Source organism: Amphiura filiformis, chromosome 8, assembly GCF_039555335.1.
Source record: "Amphiura filiformis chromosome 8, Afil_fr2py, whole genome shotgun sequence".
NCBI classification, from domain to species: Eukaryota; Metazoa; Echinodermata; class Ophiuroidea; order Amphilepidida; family Amphiuridae; genus Amphiura; species Amphiura filiformis.
Window position 1 is genome coordinate 39,070,818 of NC_092635.1, and position 19,266 is coordinate 39,090,083.

Sequence of the window (19,266 nt, forward strand, 5' to 3'; positions counted from 1 at the left end):
AAATGAAGATCTCTTTTACAGTTGAGCAGTCTAATGTTGAAACCTTGTTGGAACGAATGCAAAGAGTTCTTGCTTGTTATTGGAGTCACGCAGAAAGTCTTTCCGGTTCCCTTGTATCTTATTGCGACCATCCACTTTACGGCAAATGTTTCTGCCTCGCTTTTCACGTGTGGACTCTTAGATACAGCTAGTGGTATAAGTATCCCATACCACATCAATTAAGTCGGAATTTTGCCTTAAAATATGGGGTACAAATATATCAATATTATTGTGGACACATAAAAAGATTCGCTACAGCGGCTCCATCCACGCTGAAGGATCAAATTTTCTTGGAGGATCTTTCTGGTTCCTCTGTTCTAACTTTGTGAGAAGATCAGATTCAGATGAAGAAGGGTATGGGTGGTTTTCTAAGAATTGCTCATATCATCCTATCTATGTTGCATCATAATATAAAGTCGGGAAAAAGGCGTAATCACCCTTCAGCCTTGCAATCTTCTTTGTCTGCTTTGTTGACTTCTTCCGTGAGGAACAGCTGAAAAGGGAAAGTGAGTTCTTCTTGATAGGTTGAATAATAGACTGCCGCACGGTCTCAAATAACGACCTTGTGGTAATTGTTCGCTGTTCCTTTCCTAAATATTCAATAGAGTGGACTGTGCTGACTACAGACTCATCCATAACGTTGCCGGTATCCAATGCAAGGAGTTCAGGAGTGTCATCTAAGAATGGATTACCCATAGTGATTTTCTAAGACAAATTAAGTGCTTGTGCTTGACAAGTTTACTGTGTTGCAATAACAATAACATGTATGTTCACTCTCAAACTCTGTCAGAAGTCATGCTTGCTCAGAACCTGCTACCATTAAGTTCCTAAATGCGGATGGATTTTGAGTTAGACCACTTGCATCACCAAGCAACATTTACACAAACGTTATTCGCCCAAACAACCTAAGCTAATCGTAGATCCATCCTTTGTAAATTTTTACCCCAGGACTTACCCGGTGGTAGGACCGGCCGGTGGTAGAGAGAGAGAAGGGGACGGTTGGTGAGGCCCTAATGATTTTCATTTCGCTCTTGTGCAATTGTTCCAAGAGTTTCTGACTTTTCACTTGTTAGTTAGTTGAAAATAGGTATTTCCTTTCATATTTAGGAGAAAATTCGGTGAAAATCGCACAAGAACTTTTTTGCCGAAAATCAATTTTGCCTATACTTTTGTACATACTTAGAAATTCCCAAATTTGCATGGATGGACGCCCTCACATTATGACGTCATAGGCATAGCGATATTATGTGGGGAATATTTGTACTTATTTTTTATATCACTGGATAGAAGAGACCCATAGCTATAAAATGGTATGAAGATTATAATTGAAAATTAGTGGGGATGCAACAACCCCCTTCGTAGTCCGTGTTACAAAATATGGCTCAGTAGTTCTAGGGTTAAACTACACCGCAAAAACTAATGGAAGCATGGATGGGGTAATTGTAAAAGGGAGTACCCACCTGAATGTGAAGGTACGTGTCTTATGAAGTGATGGCAGCAGATCCCTTGTCTGTTGGTAGCATGAAATTATTAGAGGGCGCCATTTCACATTCAGTGATGGACAGGTGCAGGTGTTAGCGTATGATTTTCCCTACGATGTTTATTCCATTGTGAGCTATTGTGCTAAAGAATTCTAATTAGTAGAATTAGGATTTTGGCAACTTAGACTCTCTTCCTCGACTTACACTTTCCTAAACTTCAGAATTGTTTTTGTATGAGCTTTTGAGAGAAGGATGCCAATCATATGGATTCTGTGGGCATAATCAGCTATAATCGATTACCAGAGTCCTAAACTCCTGAAAATAGATATAAGTCTACTCGCAAGTAGTAGCATGAAAGCTATATATTGTAACATTTTCATGAAAAATAGATTAGTAGGCCCTATATCTTTTGTTTAATATTATATCACTCATACATAAATTCTAGACAGTTTATTGGTTGATTACCATTTATCATTTTTACCATCACCCACTCCGTGTGATAGTCTTTACCATCATAGTGCTCTGCCGTATTGCGCCTGCGCCAAGCCGTGCGCTGACTCTTGGACTCGCCGATTTAGTTATGGCAAAGTATTCTAGCCAATATGGTTATGGGGTGGACCCCAAAATGTGAAGTATATCACGGCAAAACATGGTGTTATGTTGATGGAAAAATGTATTTCCTACCTTAAATAATATTTTATTAATAGAATTTATGCATGAGTGATATAAAACAAATATTAACTGTCTTAAATTCGTGTAATGGTCGAAATATAATCACTCGGTAAAAGGTTGTTCCATTCCACTCGCCGTTCCGGCTCGTGGAATGGAACAATCCATCTTTCACCTCGTGATTATATTTCGACCATCACACTGTGACACACTCATAGACAGTTAATATTTGTATACTGTCAAACATGTCCCCGTTTGATTTTGAGTAATAAATAAATGAACAAAACATTAAATATAATATTCTTAACCTTAACCTTTTAAGACCCACGAAGTTAAAAGGGCATTTCGTGATCCACAGCCTCATCCCCCCACTTTTCTCAAAAAAAAGTTGAGATTTTTATATCACTGGAAACCTCTGGCTACATAATGTTTATGTACAAAATATTTCTTGCAGATTAATTCGTTTAGCAAAGATATCGTGAAATTTGAATTTCGTTCTGGTGCACCAGAACGAAATTACAACGTATTGTCTATAGAGCAGTGTAATACACATCATAATCATGCATAACTCGCAAACGCAATATCGGAATCAACTGAAATTTTGGGAATGTGCTTTTTTTGTGGATATGTACTGAAAATGTCATAAAAAGAGGATGCTAGGATCACGAAATACTCCTTTAAACATGTTAAAAGAGACAGAAATAAAATAGGTTTCTTTCAGGGTAGACGAGGTATTGTTGGTTTTTCATTATCTAAATCAATACATTATTGAAAAATAACACTTTGATGTTTTGCAAGGTTCACTCTACAAATCATTATACTTTGATAACTTCAACACTTTTGTCAAACACTTTACAACATTTTAACTCAAGAACCTCAGGACCTGCAAAAGTATATTTGAATTCTTCTACACACTCGCTGATCAATGCAATTTTTGCCAAAGCTCACTGCCATTCGCAAGATGCTGCATGCTGTGACTACCAAATCGCAACAGTTTAAAATAGTTGCTAACCAAGGAATGAACGACTCTTTAAGCTTCTTTTCAGAGCATCATACTTACACTAAAAAGACGACATATGATTGGGATAATCATCTGTTTATGATATGTTCATAGTTCTTCTGAATAAACCAAAAAGTTAGAAAACGAGATAGAGATACGGTTTCACTACATATCAAGTACGACTATAGGGGGCCTACTCCCGGGGGGGGGGGGGGCTTCAATATGAAATGGCTATCATAAGTGTAGGGCTGGCACTTTCGCAGTTAGGGTCATTCGGTGAGAGCAAAATGTAAATGATTGGGTGAGAGCATGTTTTTGGGCATTCGGTGAGAGCAAAATGTACAAAATATGGGTCATTGGGTGAGAGATCTATTAAAATTAGGGGGCATTGGGTGAGAATATGACCTTTTTAAAAACGGGGGTCTTTGGGTGACAGCCAAAAAAGGCCTCGAAAATTGAATTTCTAGAAAATGGTTTCAAGTAGCTTTGTTATTTCCAAAGAAGTAACAAAATCAGTGATAGATGACTACGGAGGAATGTACTCAATGGAAAAAGAAGAAGAAAGATTTTGTCCTACCCTACTAACCCTACAGGCATGACAGGAACTTACAGGATCTTTTGTAACTGTCAGAGGCACTGACAGCAATATCTTGTCAGTAGGCCTATATAATAATGATTATCATAAAAATACTGAAATTTTCTTTAAAATGATTCGAGCTCAGCACCCTCAAAGTTGACCTAAAACACATTTCAGATCTTTTATTACCCGGTATGTCTTGGGATAGACCTCATGTTTTTTTTACCGTAGGCCTATTATAAGCTATTATAGATCATTACCGTATACAAGATTCAGATCTTTTCATACCTCTTTTAGTGTAGGCCTATCTTGCATATGCTTCAACCTTTATAAGAGCTCTTTTGCTTGACTCGGTGGATCAGACGATGATCCCAAGTCTTGGTTATAGCCGTCATGCAGGGGTGGGATTTTCAATGATTATAGCAATGGCTAGGCCCTACCGGTAGCCCTCTCATCATCTGCAGACAAGTTTGACCTATAAGATACAGTTCTTGAGGTATTAGCGAATCTCATTTTGTATCACCCATAGAACAATAAACAACTTAGAAAAACACTTTTCTTCTTGAAGATATTTTATCAGGACTGTAAGTTTACTTGGATACATTTCTTTTTTGATCACCTTGTATGCACAAAACACAGCACATGACGTCACTTCATTAATATTAATAACCTGCTCTACGTGGACCCAAAAAGTGCTACCCAAGGTGCAGAATTTGGAGGGGGAGGACAATTCAAAAACGGCAAACGGAGTCTTTGCCTTTGGATTGTGGTATTTATACAGCGAAATATCCATATCAAAAGCATATATATCTGTTTATAGTAGAATAAACATTTTCCAATTGTAAGTTGTGGTATATTAAGTAACAGATTCTATAGGAAAGGCAAATTTATAGCCAATTGCAATTCTTTTACACCAAAAAATATTATTAAAGCCATATTATTATTAGGCAAAGTAAAAAATAAAACATGTTTCACGTCCGGGTTTTCGAAAAAAAGGAGGAGGAGGGGGCTTTTTATTTTCTATCTTTTATCGCAAAATTGGTCTAAATACCCATATTTAGAGCTGTTTTAGCGTATACAATAATGCCGGGAAAAGGGAGGAGGCCCTTTTTTATTTGTTGTTCTGAGAGTTACACCCCCTCCAGTGATCACAAAACCTTCCTAAAATGTTTCTTGTATAAAGGCTATAGAAAGCATTCCAACTGCCTAGACATATGTTTTTAAAAGTTATTTACTGAATTTCAAAAATAAAATATATTTGAGGAAACCTCAAAAAGGAAGCGGGGAGGGACGTGAAACATGTTTTTTTTTTTTTTATTTTGCCTTATACTCAAATGCAGCAAACCTTTGACGAGCGCGACTACCGTGATGTTGCAAATTCGGCGCTAACAACGCGTACGGCGCACAATTCATTCATAAATTTCCACTCAGCAACAACATATCGCCTTAGCAGCCAATCAGAGACAAGTGCATGCAACGCAGTAAATACGCGATGTATCCTTACAATACGCGCTCGTCAAAGGTTTACTGCATTTTAGTATAGGCCTAGCTCGATACAGGTTTACATTTACTATCTTACATTATCTTGCTGTATTTCAGCTAGAGCTCCAAACGACAAGCTTCCGGGTTTTTTGGAGAACAATACTGTTACGTAAGATGAAGAAGAAACCTAGGCGTTCGCTTTTCAGTATCTCTTTCCTTGTTGGAAAGGTATAACGTTGACGAGATAGGAACATGTACCGTCATCCGGGACCCACTCTGCCATGTTTGGCTGAGTAACGGTACATGAACACGGTCTTTTGTGCCTATGTAAATTAGTCATTGTGTAAAGCTGTGTTTATACCCATGGGTTGTTCATCATCAGACTGAATCATTGTCGTTAACTGCACAAGTTATGTGTGCAATTCTAGAGAACGTTGACCGACAGAGCAAAGGGTGTCAATATAGGCCTACGTGTCGCTTTTGAAAAACAGCGATTCATGCGCATGCTCAGCAGGCAAATACGACGGCGATTTAGTACACTGATCATGCGTGCGATTCAGATTTCTGCAAAAGCGATTGAGTATTTATAAATGCATCTTTAGAAATGACTGGCGATTGTGTGTTCTCAAGTGGGTTTTATCATGTTAATTAGTGACCAGACACATACATTTGTATTGGTTCGATCAAGCATTGATTTTTTGTACTGGATCGTTCAAGCATCTCCAACAAATTTTTCAATGTAAGTGCCTCTGGCCTAGTCCGACGAGTAGGACCTTTTATTTCTAAGTTACCAGACTATACACATTTCACACTATGATCACTATCTCACATGGCGCAAGAAAGACGAATCGCGAAAGTCCAGTGACCGCGCCCCTTCGGGAGGAGCAGTTAGTGGACTTTTGTGGTTAATCTTTCTTGAGCGATCAGAGTTAGAGTATAGTTGGTAAACTAAGAAAAAAACAGGTCCTACTCGTCGGACTACTCTGGCCCTAGTGGAAGTAAAAACGGATACTATGGCCAGAGTTCTAGGGCTAAAGAAACCCGCCTCGGAGCCCGCCCTACTCATTATTTCATTGTACTTATTGCAATTTGCCTCCACACATTACGTAATCAACACAAAGCTTTTGTGAGAATTAGTGAGTTGATAAGAAATTGACAGCGGAGGATACGAAGGACACGCTGATTGCTAGTTGTCAATCATGAATTGCCGCAACGTTTTAATATTTTACTGCATGGCATTCCGCAAGCACCAAGACAAATTATGCCGTTTTTTCCAAAGATCATCTCATATGAAGTAAGCTGAATGCGATCTGTACTTTTGTAACATTCCGATCGCTTTTGATCACCTATTATCGGCGAATTTGCTTGAAAACACGTGAGTTCATGTTGTGTAAACATAATTAGCATAGACACAAATGAAATTACGATGCAATACAATGCAATTTGAATGCGCAGCAGATCTATAGAAATAAGGCTGCCCGGTTTTATGCAGAATTAGACCCTGTCTGATTAGGCTCAAAAAAATTTTTAATTCAGGTTTTTGCACGATTGTAATGTACTTTAGAAAATAAAGATTCTCTGCAAAAATCAAGACTTCAGGTGCTGTAGTTTTGTCAAAATCCGAGATTTTGAATAAACCGCCGGAACCGGCGTTTTATTATTACGATGGAAATATTAGTCGAACGCATATTCGATGTCAACCAGTGTTCGAAATAAGCACTTATCCTCTTGTCCTCTTGTCCAAAAATCACTGGGGACAACCATATTGAGCTATGTACTTATCCCCTGGACAACCACTATATTTTACCTACAAAAGTATGACACATTTTGGGGACAACCAAAATGTAATTGAGGACAAGCAGAATTTATGCTTTAGTTATCCTCGGGATAACCTCCATAGTTTCCTTATTTCGGACACTGATGTCAACACAGTACTACGTACACGGCGTGCGGGACACACACACACATGCCAGAGGATCGTGCCATATTACAACCGCCGGAGTAACATGCATTGGCGCTACATGTAGTAGTAAATTCCAATTTTCTTTGCTTTACCTCACTTGTTCAGCTCAAAATTAAAAGGGGACATATCTGACAGTAGGCCTAAAACATTTTATTGAAAATGAATACTAATCTATTTTTAAAGAAATGTTATAATATGGCTTTAATATAAATTCGGGCGTTTCTTTACTTAGCATGCTTTAATATGCTGGCGAAGTTACGTAATTGATCGGATTAACTATCATAGCAATAGGTGAAAACAATTCTGAATATACCGCGCCGCACTATAAGCAGGTTGCACTCATCACCTGTGTATGTATGTCTGCCAGTGTTCGAAATAAGCACTTATCCTCTTGTCCTCTTGTCCAAAAATCACTGGGGACAACCATATTGAGCGATGTACTTATCCCCTGGACAACCACTATATTATACCTCCAAAAGTATGACACATTTTGGGGACAACCAAAATGTATTGAGGACAAGCAGAATTTATGCTTTAGTTATCCTCAAAATAACCTCCATATTTTCCTTATTTCGGACACTGATGTCTGCAATCATGGATTGAATACAATACCGGTCTTTTCAAAGATACTAATCTTACAGATGCAAGTGATAAACATGATATGGTTCAATGCAGAGCGGTAGGCCTACCGCGCAACATATCAGTGCAGCGCGGTATATTCAAAAACTGTTTTCACCTATTGCTATGGTAGTTAATCCGATTATTGCGTAACTTCGCCGGCGTATAGGGGGTTTTATTCTTACATGTTATAGCTGCCTTGTGGAAGTACAGTGTTATAACCCTTAAACCCTAACCAGTGCAGAAGGCAACTATTACGTGTAAAAATAAAAAACCCTAAAGTAAAGGAATGCCTAAATTCATAACCTCATTAATATGTACGCGATGCATGCGATCCAATAATTAGGTATGCTAGGTGAATTCAAATTTGCCTCAAAACTGCATCATTTTACATATCAAATTAAAGCCCGGCTTGAGTAAAGAAAGCCAAAACTGAAAACATTTTTGTCATGCACTTTCCATAACAAAGTTACATCTTGTCAAAGATTGACTTTCATCAAAAAGATTCAGCAGCAAAATTCCCCAAAACAGCATTTAGGGGTGTTTCTAGATCTTAGTCTTATGGCGATAGCAGCTTTTTTTAATGGAACTGCTATCAAAATCCCTCTAAAATTCCATGTGCAAGTGGCTCATCACTATAAAAAATCATATATTTGGGTCAAGTGAAGTATAGAAAACATATTAGGTTTCCTTCACCGACCTGTTCTTGAAAAAAATTCAAATTTCTATATAAATATGCATTGTGTTTGGGCCCCTGTCTAGGCGAATTTCGCTGACTAGCAAATGTGTTAACTAAGGTTTGCCTGGGATACCTACAATAATATTTTATTATTTGTGAAAACGCGAACGCAAATCGAGGTCATTAATATCTCACAATTGACCGCAAAATGCGCAATTGTTCCAATGTCGCACACAATTGACCAGCGTTTGCGTATTGTTTCGCGCAAACAAATACGCGTAATCACTGCGAGTAAGCTCGCGTACTTGTTGATCGCGTATTAACTGCGAATTAAACGGTGAAAGGAAAATACATTTTCAATCATATTTTAAGCAAAAGAATATGTTATTTTCATGGAACAAATTTGTAAATTGGCGGTAATGAATGACAATAATAACTTTGCACCATCTGTTTTACAGTCATTGCGTGAAATTGTCGGGTTTTGTTTTGGGCCTCGGTATTGCCTCAAAACAGATCGCGCGCAGTTATAATTGTCTAAATAAAGTCTAGCCAACACAGAGTACTACAGAATACGTATCAACAGTCAAAGTCCCTGTGTATTATGTGATGTAAATTCTCGCGTATTCATGAGGGCCGATTGTTCGATCGCGCCGTGTCTAACAATCAGGCCAGTGCAGCGCTGCGTGCCTGTGTTGCGTACTTTCACGATTACGCATTATGCGATAGACCGTGAAAATACACAGTAATTGCATAGCAGTCTCGCCTGTCGCATTTCATGGAACAATCTGCCCTCATTATCGGGTGATGCTGAGACTTTGGTGGTAAGCTCTCTGTTTTCTCTCTCCTCTGTGCTAGCCAAGAATTTGCTCACTGATAGCTTTACATTCTTATTTCTAGGCTAGACCTTGCTGGAAACCAGAGAAATACGATAGATAATGGGGGGGGGGGTGAAATTTAGAAAAAACTTTATACTAAGTAGCCATACTAAATCAAGGTAAATTTTCTTCATAAGAGGGTTGGGGTCCGGGTATGGGCGTATCATGGGGAAACGCTTTCCAAGACTCCCCTTTAAAAGAGTGTTCCCACGATTAAGCTGCACTCCACTGGTTTCTCAAAGTCTTCATTATAAATATCGAGGATGATCATTGTGTCAAAAGCAGACAGCATAATTCCACTGAAATATATGTATTAGGAAGAAAAGAGACCTTTTAGTTGGGCACGCATGAAAGTTTAATAAGCAAAGAAAAGATACCTTAATGGATCCGTAAAAGAAAAAAAGAGACCTTAGATGGTCCGTAAAAGGAATGATACCTTGATGGACAAGAAAGAGACATTAGTTGGCCAAATATAAAGCAAAGAAAAGATGCCTTAATTACAAGATATCTTTTCTTTACTTTTTTACAGGCCCTTGAGGTCCCTTTTCTTTGCTTTTACGGACCCATAGTGAAGTATGTTTTCTTTTCTTTTTACGGGACCCCGGGCGCGGGTAACACACCCCCTTACCCACCTTGTCGGCACTGAATATTGAACAGTGTGCTTTGCCCTACTCAATGATTGAAACATGCTAATAGCATTTTGAAGAATGCCTCATGATCCACCTTAAAGTTTTTTTAATGTTTTTTAACCATATTTTACATATCATAGTTTGTTACATATGATTGTATTTTCAGATATGGTGCCAACAATGACACTGGCCAACTGGATGTCTGCTATAGGACTTGATATGAACCGACACTGACAATTTTGATAAACTTCACTACAGCAAGTAAGAAATATATATGCAGCCAAAATGCATCCTTTTAGCTGCAGGTTGTGTCTAAGATACTACTGTGAATTTGATGCCTTGAGGAGACATATGCTTAGACACAAAATCAGATACGCATCTCAAAAAGCAAGCGGGAGTCCATCTCACAGTCTCGCTTATGAATATGGTAGCAACCACCTGATGAAGGTATCAGTTTCAAATAGCTGGTATGAATGTATATACTGTAAACTACCTGTCCAAGACAGATCTGATCTTATAAAACATTTACGTGAACATACTTCAGGTGGGACTCCGTTAAAGCGTACCCCAACATCTCGTGAATCACCAGACAAGCGTAATTACATCAAAGATAGATGTCAAAAAAGAAGGCGAAGAAGAAGAAAAAGAAAATATACCAATGTATTGTGTGCAATGTTTTATGTAAAGGCAAAACAGCTTTGAAGCATCATTGTACATCGCATGTAACACATCAGTGCGATATCTGCCCTCGCGTTTTGAAATCCAAAGCTGGTTTGTGTGCCCATCGTAGAATTCATACCACAGAACTAAGCAAAATCAAGTTTGTGGTGGACACAGGAAGTAGTGACTCAGGTTCCACAGAACAGTGGCAGAATGGTGTATATAATGCTACAGAGCAGGGTGATGGGGACTTGTGTTTTCAAATACTGGGGGAAAGTGTGGTAAGTGATTTTGAAGGAGTAAGTTGTGAAAATGAAGGACCTGATGAAAGTGAATCCATTGGCTTTCAAACTGCAGACAATACACCTGAGCTACAGGGGTATCTACTCGATAATCCTGTTATTTATGCATGTCACATCTGCAAACACGTCACAAGATCAAAAGCAACTTATTTAGCCCATCTGAAAACTCACAAACCATCCACTGAAGAAAAATGCCCAAAATGCCAGAAGGTTTTCACCTCCAGATTTGCCAAAAGCGATCTGCAAAATCACTTGAGAGTTCACTCTGGCCTGAAACCATCTACATGTTCATTTTGCGGAAGTCATTTCAAAGATTTTGGCACTTTATCGCAACATGAAGCTAGACACTTGGCAAGATGCTCCGAACCACTAGACTCCGAACTGAAATGCGAAATTTGTGCGTTGCACTTTAAATGTCCGTCTGCACTAACCCAGCATGCAAGGAAGGATCATCCAGGATTTAAACCATTCAAGTGTCAGGAATGCGACAAAGTATACATACGCCTGAATGATTTGGTTCGTCATAATAGATCTCATACGGGAGAACGTCCCTTTGTTTGCTCGTATTGCCCCAAATCGTTTACGCACAAAAAGTATGTAAGTCAGCATGAAAAATCTCATATGGGCTACAAATCCTATCATTGCAAATATTGTTCAAAGACATTCCCAGCAAAAGATAGTTTAACGTATCATGAAAGGACTCACACTGGAGTAAAACCCTACAGCTGCCAGATATGCGGCAAATGTTTCATCGCAAATTCAGGTCTCAGGTATCACGCGAGATCCGCTCATGTTATGGAAAAACCGTTTAAATGTACTCTATGTCCAATTGCTTTTGCACAGAAGTCGGACTTAATGGTGCACACTAGAACACATACAGGTGTCAAACCATTCAAATGTGAACAATGCGGCAAAGCGTTTGTGTCGAAAAATCACAGGACTAGACATGAGAAAACTCACGATAAGAATCGCGTGAGAACAAATGAATGCATACGATGTGGTAAAAGTTACCTTGAAAAGAGGTATCTTATCGATCATATTATGCAACACCATGGGAAAACTGAACAAAGTGAAGTAAATAGTCAAGATTTAGTATGACCTGTACACCAGGGGAAAATTGCAATATGATTTTGAGTGGCAATCAAATCAATAGTACACACAGGTAAAGTTGCTTTGAATTCGCCAGCGAAGTGGTTACATAACTCCCTGGTAACTGGATCACGCCCCTTTTGGAATTGATAGTACTAGTACATGTCATAGACTTTGTGTTGCGATCATTTCGATGGTGGTGCAGAACTCAAAAAGCGTGATCCAGTTGGCATAGTGATAATCGGATTACACATAACACTTCACTGGCGAATTGTGATTCAGGAAACTGGTCTCAAACAAATGAGAGTAGTTTTTATATCACTCATACATGTACATAAATTCTAGACAGTTCATTGGTTGATTACCATTTATCATTTTTACTATCACCCTCTCTGTGTGATAGTCTTTACCATCATAGTGCTCTGCCGTAGTGCGCCTGCGCCAAGCCGTGCGCTGACTCTTGGACTCACCGATTTAGTTATGGGGTGGACCCCAAAATGTGAAGTATATCACCAATGATCACGGCAAAACATGGTGTTATGTTGATGAAAAAATGTATTTCCTACCTTAAATAGTATTTTAGTAATAGAATTTATGCATGAGTGATATAAAACAAATATTAACTGTCTTAAATTTGTGTAATGGTCGAAATATAATCACTCGGTGAAAGATGTATTTTTCCATTCCACTCGCCGTTCCGGCTCGTGGTATGGAACAAGCCATCTTTCACCTCGTGCTTATATTTCGACCATCACACTCATAGACAGTTAATATTTGTATAATGTCACACACCAGGGAAGAATAGCCCTCATTAACAGGTGATGCAGGGACTTTGCCTGACATTGGTGAACAGTCTGAACTATTAGTGTGTGTATATGGGCCCGATTGGGCATGGTCTATACTGTTTTTTATCTAAGCTAGTCAGTGACGTATTGAGGCAGCTGCTACATCAATGCAACATCTTTAAACATCAGTGCTTTGAGCAAACACTCGCAATATCAAGCTGCGACCAATAAAATGTGCACTGACCTTCCTGACTCAAGATGAAAAATAATATAGGTCTGCATGTATCGTTGTTGTTGAAGGCATAAGAGAGCAGGTGAAGAAAGAAGTCACTTGGCATTCCTGGGATTCAAACCTTATACCACTCGCTTACCAAGCACAAGATCAATGACCTGTAGCCACAGGGGTTTCACTGGCTCGGCCAACGAATCTGCATATGCAGCGTATATGACTTAGGGCGATTGCATCATGGCATCACATGGGATGGATGCATGCGCAGTGGTTTTCCTCGTAAGATTTTGTAAGATTTTTTGTGGTTTGGGTTAATACAATGTACTTGGTAAAGTACTATCAATCTGTCATTGTCATTGTATCATGTTTGTATTGGGCTCTTCCAATTCAAATCCATACACTTCCTATGGAAGACATGACCTTGATTTCTCACAGTGTGAATTTCAAGTGGGTACATGTAACTCCATTTGAAATCCCACTGTGTGGGAAATATGTCTTCCATGGGGAGTATATGGATTTCAACTGAAATAGCCAGTTGTACTGCTATATGAATGTATAATTTTAAAGTCAACTGTAATGATAATAATAATTGTAATTATGAACATTAATCAGCATTTCAAATTTTTATTATAAATGTAATCAGGCCTTGTCTTTTGAAAATTGCTGGCGAGTGACAAATCACTCTCCTCTTGTCAGGTGAGCTGTAGGCGAGTGATTTTAATCGCTTGTATTAGTATTACACCAAATGTAGGCGAGTGATAAAAAACTCTCCTCAGCTTCATTTTAGGCGAGTGGTCGCTCTCACTCGCCTCAAAAGACAAGGCCTGTGTACTAGAAACCTGAAAAGGTTATACCGTAAACGTTCGCCTAATGGCACTATGGGCTCTCTTGACATAACTGAAATTTTAGAAGGGCACGTACCCTTCATTCTTGTTGGGTTTTTAAAGGAGGGAGCTCTTTATTGGTGCATGAAATTCACCCCAAGGCAAAGGAGCCCAGGGGCGCCATTAGGCGAACGTTTATGGTATATCATGATCTATCTGTATTTATACCAGGGTTGTAGCTAGGATATTTTTAGTGCTGGGTGGCATTTGATGAAAATCTTGAATATTTGGAAATTGTTTGCCAAAATAGACCAAATTCTTTTCACTAATTCAATAAAATGGTGCAATTTTGGCCTCTGAGTGGTGGGCTCCAATGCTAAAATTGGAGCCGAGTGATGGATTCCAAAACCGAGTGGTGGGCTCTGCCGCCCACCACCGCCCACTGTAGCTACATCCCTGATTTATACTGGGCACTGATTGTTAACTAGAATTACCAGGCTACTGAATACTGATAGTCTGATCCAACAACAACCAGCACTTTTCAACTAAAAGCGAAAAATATGGGTTGTATGTGGTGTGTACTGGAAGTATTGGAAATGTTTTCCTGACTCGCAAGCTGCTTTTAAGGTCACAATCAGATCCATAAAGAAATGATGTGCATCAGCCAGCATTCCAGCAACTGTGTCACATTCCAGTGTCACATGGCATGATCTGCTCATGAGGTGGTCAAATGGTTGGCAAATCATTCCGAACCGATCTGTTTCTACTGAGCACGTTAACCAGTAATACTCCAAACTCCATCACCCTATAACATTCCCCCAGTAGAAACATGCAGTATGATTATGATGTCAAATATTTTTGATAAGTGATGAATCAAAGAAGAATGTGTAAACATATTAAAGTCTTTTATACACTGGCAAAGTGCTAATAATCAGATAAGAATAGGTGAAAACAATTTTTGAATATACCACGCTGCGCTGATCACTCACACCTGTAAGATTAGTATCTTTGAAAAGACTGGTATTGTATTCAATCTATGATTGCAGACATACAGGTGATGAGTGCAACCTGCTTGTAGTGCAGCGTGATGTATTAAAAAATAGTTTTCACCTATTGCTATGGTATTTAATCCAAATATTACATCACTTCCCCAGCGTATACCATTGTGTGACAGGATATAAATTTGTACAAATGCAATAATATTTAAGCACACTAATACTAAATAGTGCAATTGTATTTAGAGTAAGCCCAGTAACGTTATCTGCATGTACATGTAGGGAATGCTTTTCTCCAATCCAGATAGCCTTCAAGGGAGGGGTACTTTAATATTAAACTGATACAGGTGTAAGTGCCGGGTGTAAGTGCTGATTGATATTTTCATTTAATAGTAATGGGATGGACATTTGCCATTTAGTGAGAAAAAATTACAGCAAAAAAAATCATGGAGTCATTGGGTGAGAAATGTGTTTTTGGACCTTGTACAGTCAGAATGACAAATGAATGAGCACAACAACATGTGATGTATATAACAGGACAAAATCAAAAAGATGAGTTGGATTCACTTCCGTGTCACACGGTGTATGCAAGTGCATATAGCGGGGGAACAAGGGGACACATACACATCCCCCCTAAATTTTGGCAGGGGAGGGACACCCTCCCTAAAAATCATAATAGAAAATTAAGCAATAATTGCCCTGTGCATCTTATTTTTTAGCACGAAAAACACTGTTTCGGGCCCAAATAGGGTGCAATTGCGCAATTTTGCATGCACTGGCCCATCAAATAGCAGAAAACGCCTTAATTTGGCTAAAATAGTCTGAAATTGAAAATTTTTTGTGCAAAAACAAGGCCCTGTAAAACAGGACCAAAATATGCTCGTCCCCTGACCCCCCCTAAATTGTAATGCTTCCGCCATCACTGTGCAAGTGTTCATCATGCTGTGTTCATTCATTTGCCATTCTGACTAATTTTACTATGAGATCATTGGGTTACAGAGCTTCAGGGCCATTTAGTGAGTGTCCAAACTCCAAACTAGTCCCATGCAAACCCAAATGAACAAATTGAAACTAGTTCTTTAAAGTGTCTTTAAGGCAGGTTGGAGGGGAGCATGACCTAGAGGTTTGCATTCAAATATTGGGACAAATAAAGCTGACATACAAGAGGATTGGTGTTAGTTATACCAGGTTCTATAAAGGAGATCACAAGGCTTATTATATAAGGGTGTTATATGATACTGTCATTAATTTTCCCCCATGTGCCTGATTTCTCTCAAGAGGGGGAAATGCCCAAAACTTTTGTTATGATGTATTTCTGCCCTTAACAAGCTTAAAACCATAATCTTATTATGAAATTGGTTAATTTTGCCTGATTTTTTTTTGCATATATGTGACATGATCAAGGGGAATGAGTCACATGTCGGCACTGGTCGAAAATTTTACACATGTTTCTAAATAGGACATTTAGAGCTTTCAGAAACTGAAAACCCCATGTTGATACGACTTTTCTTTGTGAAGTTACATCAATTTATCAATCGCTGAAAACAATATAAAACAAAAGAATTTGAACACTGTTTTTGCCAATATCTCAAAAACAATATTAGCGACATCCGACTCATTTCCCTTGATCGTGTCACATATTTGTAATGTTCACACATGTTCCAACTTACACCTAAGTGGAATCGGCCAAATTTGTTGTGTTTGTAGGTCAACAGAGCAATTTTGACATAAAGTCATAATTATGACTTTAAATCTGCCATAGAACTCCATGTTAAATAGCCAGGGGGTTGGTTTCTTTCACTTTATTTTGTTATTTCAGTATGTCTGTGGAAGCGAGAGCATGAGTTGGTACAAAAATATGGGGTCTTTGAATGACAGTGACGCTGTGTCCAAATCACCTTGGATATTATTGATAGACTTGGAAACTTGACTTTTGACAAAACTTTCAAAATCTATGAATGGAACTGAATATATTTACAAAGTTTTGAGACCTAAATGTAATTAGTTCCTGAGATATGGCACTAAATTAGTGTGATAAGCTGTGGTATAATTTTGATACTTGTTGAAATATGTCATGTTTCTGTTTAAATAAACATCCTTAGCTCAACCTCATGGTGGAAGAAAGTGCTAGTAATTATATTAGCTTTATTACAAATACAATATAAATTTCAATGTGTAACATTGAGAAAAAGTTTGTACATGTGTATGATTTTTGATTATGGTAAAGTAATAGTTTAATATTGAGCCCATATACATACAAGTTATGAAACTACAAATGAAACTGGTCCCCATGGTAATTGTTGTATGGTACACATAATCATGGTACAAACAGTCTTGAAGAAAATGATTAATCAGGGCCTACATTTTGACTTGGTTTGCGAGAATCAAAATCCATCATAGTCACTGCACTTACTGTATGATACAATGAGAGAAGTTGATTCTCGCAACCGAATCTTACGAGAATCATTACGAGAATCGATTCTTTGATTCTCGTCGAAATCTAGGCCCTGGATTTGACCATATTTCATATGGTGGACCTGCAGACGAGAAAGTACACAGACCATCTTCCAACAGGCAAAGTCCCCATGCTTTTTATGCTGTGAATTCTAGCTTGCATATTAATAACGGCCAATCGTTCAATTGTGCGTATGCGTAACAGTGTATCTAACATATCCCGCCAGCGTTGCATGCCTGACACAATAGACCATTTGTGTCTTCGTGTTTATGCGAAAGAACGTAAAAATATACGGTATGTGCATAGCAGTTTTGTATGATACACTCATTGGAACGATGGGCCATCATTAACAGGTGATGCTGGGGCTTAACCTGTTGGTGGATAGTCTGTTATATTATTGTCTCATCTGTGGGTTGACCATCAATTGAGCAACAGGAATATATAAAGTTATGGATCTTTTTGTCAAATTTTTTCAGTAAAATCTAAAATTCCAAAGCCCTGGTCTTGGCTTAGTTATGATTTTTTTTGTCAGAGTTCACATTTAAAATTGAAATAAAAAAGTTATATGATTACCCATGAATGTGGCTCCATCAAATGGAGTTTCTTGATGAAAGTCATCGGCTCTTGTTTATATTTTGTATACATTTGCTATGGAGCATGCAGATATACTGCAATGCATGATGGGCTACTTCTTTCAGCTGCTGTGGGTCGTACCCCTGGTAATTAGAGTATGACTTGTTGAGCGAGTCTTACACCAAACGACAAAAGTATTCTTGACATGGAGGAGATTTGTCTTTTGGGTTTTTGTTTGAATTACAGTGGAAACTCATTATAACGAATTTGTCAGGGACAGAGAAATTAGTTCTTTATATCCAAATTTCATTATATCAGGGTTGTAAAAACAATGAATAACAAAAGAATTTTGTATCTTGGTTCTGGAAAAATACTTCTTTATAACAGGGTTTTTCTTGTATCAGATTTCCATATAATGAGGTTTTACTGCTAGAAAACTTGTTCATAATGAGATTTTGTTACATGTTGAATAAAAAGAGTTGAGTAGGTTAAAATAAGTTGGAATTTTAGTAAGTTAAAGTATTTAGATGGTATGCTTTTCCCAATCCCATCTTATCTTCACCCTGAAAATCTCCATAAACTTGTCAGATACTTGAAAATAAATTTAAGTGTGTGTACTTAAATTTATTTTACACACACACAAAGAAGAATATGATGGTGATGGGATAAAAAAGGAATATTATTGGGATTGCTGAAAGTTTGCAAAACTTTGCATTATTTTGTTACATGTAGTAGATCTAGTAGTTTAAGATTGTTATTCTTATTTATTAATTGTTATTCTTATTCTTGTTTGTTATCTCAATAGCACAACATTTTCTTTGTTTGTACGAAGTGTTTTTCTCCTATTTCACAGTTGATAATACATTGTATTTAATAACTTGGCTTAATCAGTTGGCTATGTAATTTATTTTCCTACATGTTGCGAACCAGAAAGCCTTAACTCACTATGACCACTTCTCACAAAATGAGCATACATGTAAAGTTAACAAAATAATTTATCAGATATTCCAGATTTAAAATCATTATTTTATACCCATTAAAATCATTCCAAACATGTCAGTATAGCTCCTTGCTTTGGTCATCAAAAATCAATATTTCCTCCAGAATGTTCTGTTGTTTTCTATTGAATTTTGTCATGTTTGATAATGGACTTTACCTTCTTTAGTGCCCTGGCGACTTTATGCTCATTTTGTGGGAGCAGGTGATTGTGAGTTATTGCTTTCTAGCTCTCAACCCTCGATGTTTTGATCATGTTCCTTCAAATTTAGTAACCTAATGAAATTTTCTTCATTCAATAGATCCAATCCAACTGGTTGTCCAGTAAAAAAAAGCATTTGGATTT

General features: G+C 38.0%; 1 protein-coding gene across 1 annotated transcript; it reads left to right on the forward strand.

Annotated features, from left to right (window-relative positions):
• The first annotated feature begins 4,493 nt into the window (after window positions 1-4,493).
• LOC140159005 (uncharacterized) lies at window positions 4,494-13,962 on the forward strand. Its single transcript, XM_072182314.1, has 2 exons — window positions 4,494-4,607; window positions 10,179-13,962. The coding sequence occupies exon 2, from the start codon at window positions 10,627-10,629 to the stop codon at window positions 12,070-12,072; it is 1,446 nt and encodes a 481-aa protein (XP_072038415.1). The 5' UTR covers window positions 4,494-4,607; window positions 10,179-10,626; the 3' UTR covers window positions 12,073-13,962.
• The last annotated feature ends 5,304 nt before the right edge of the window (window positions 13,963-19,266 follow it).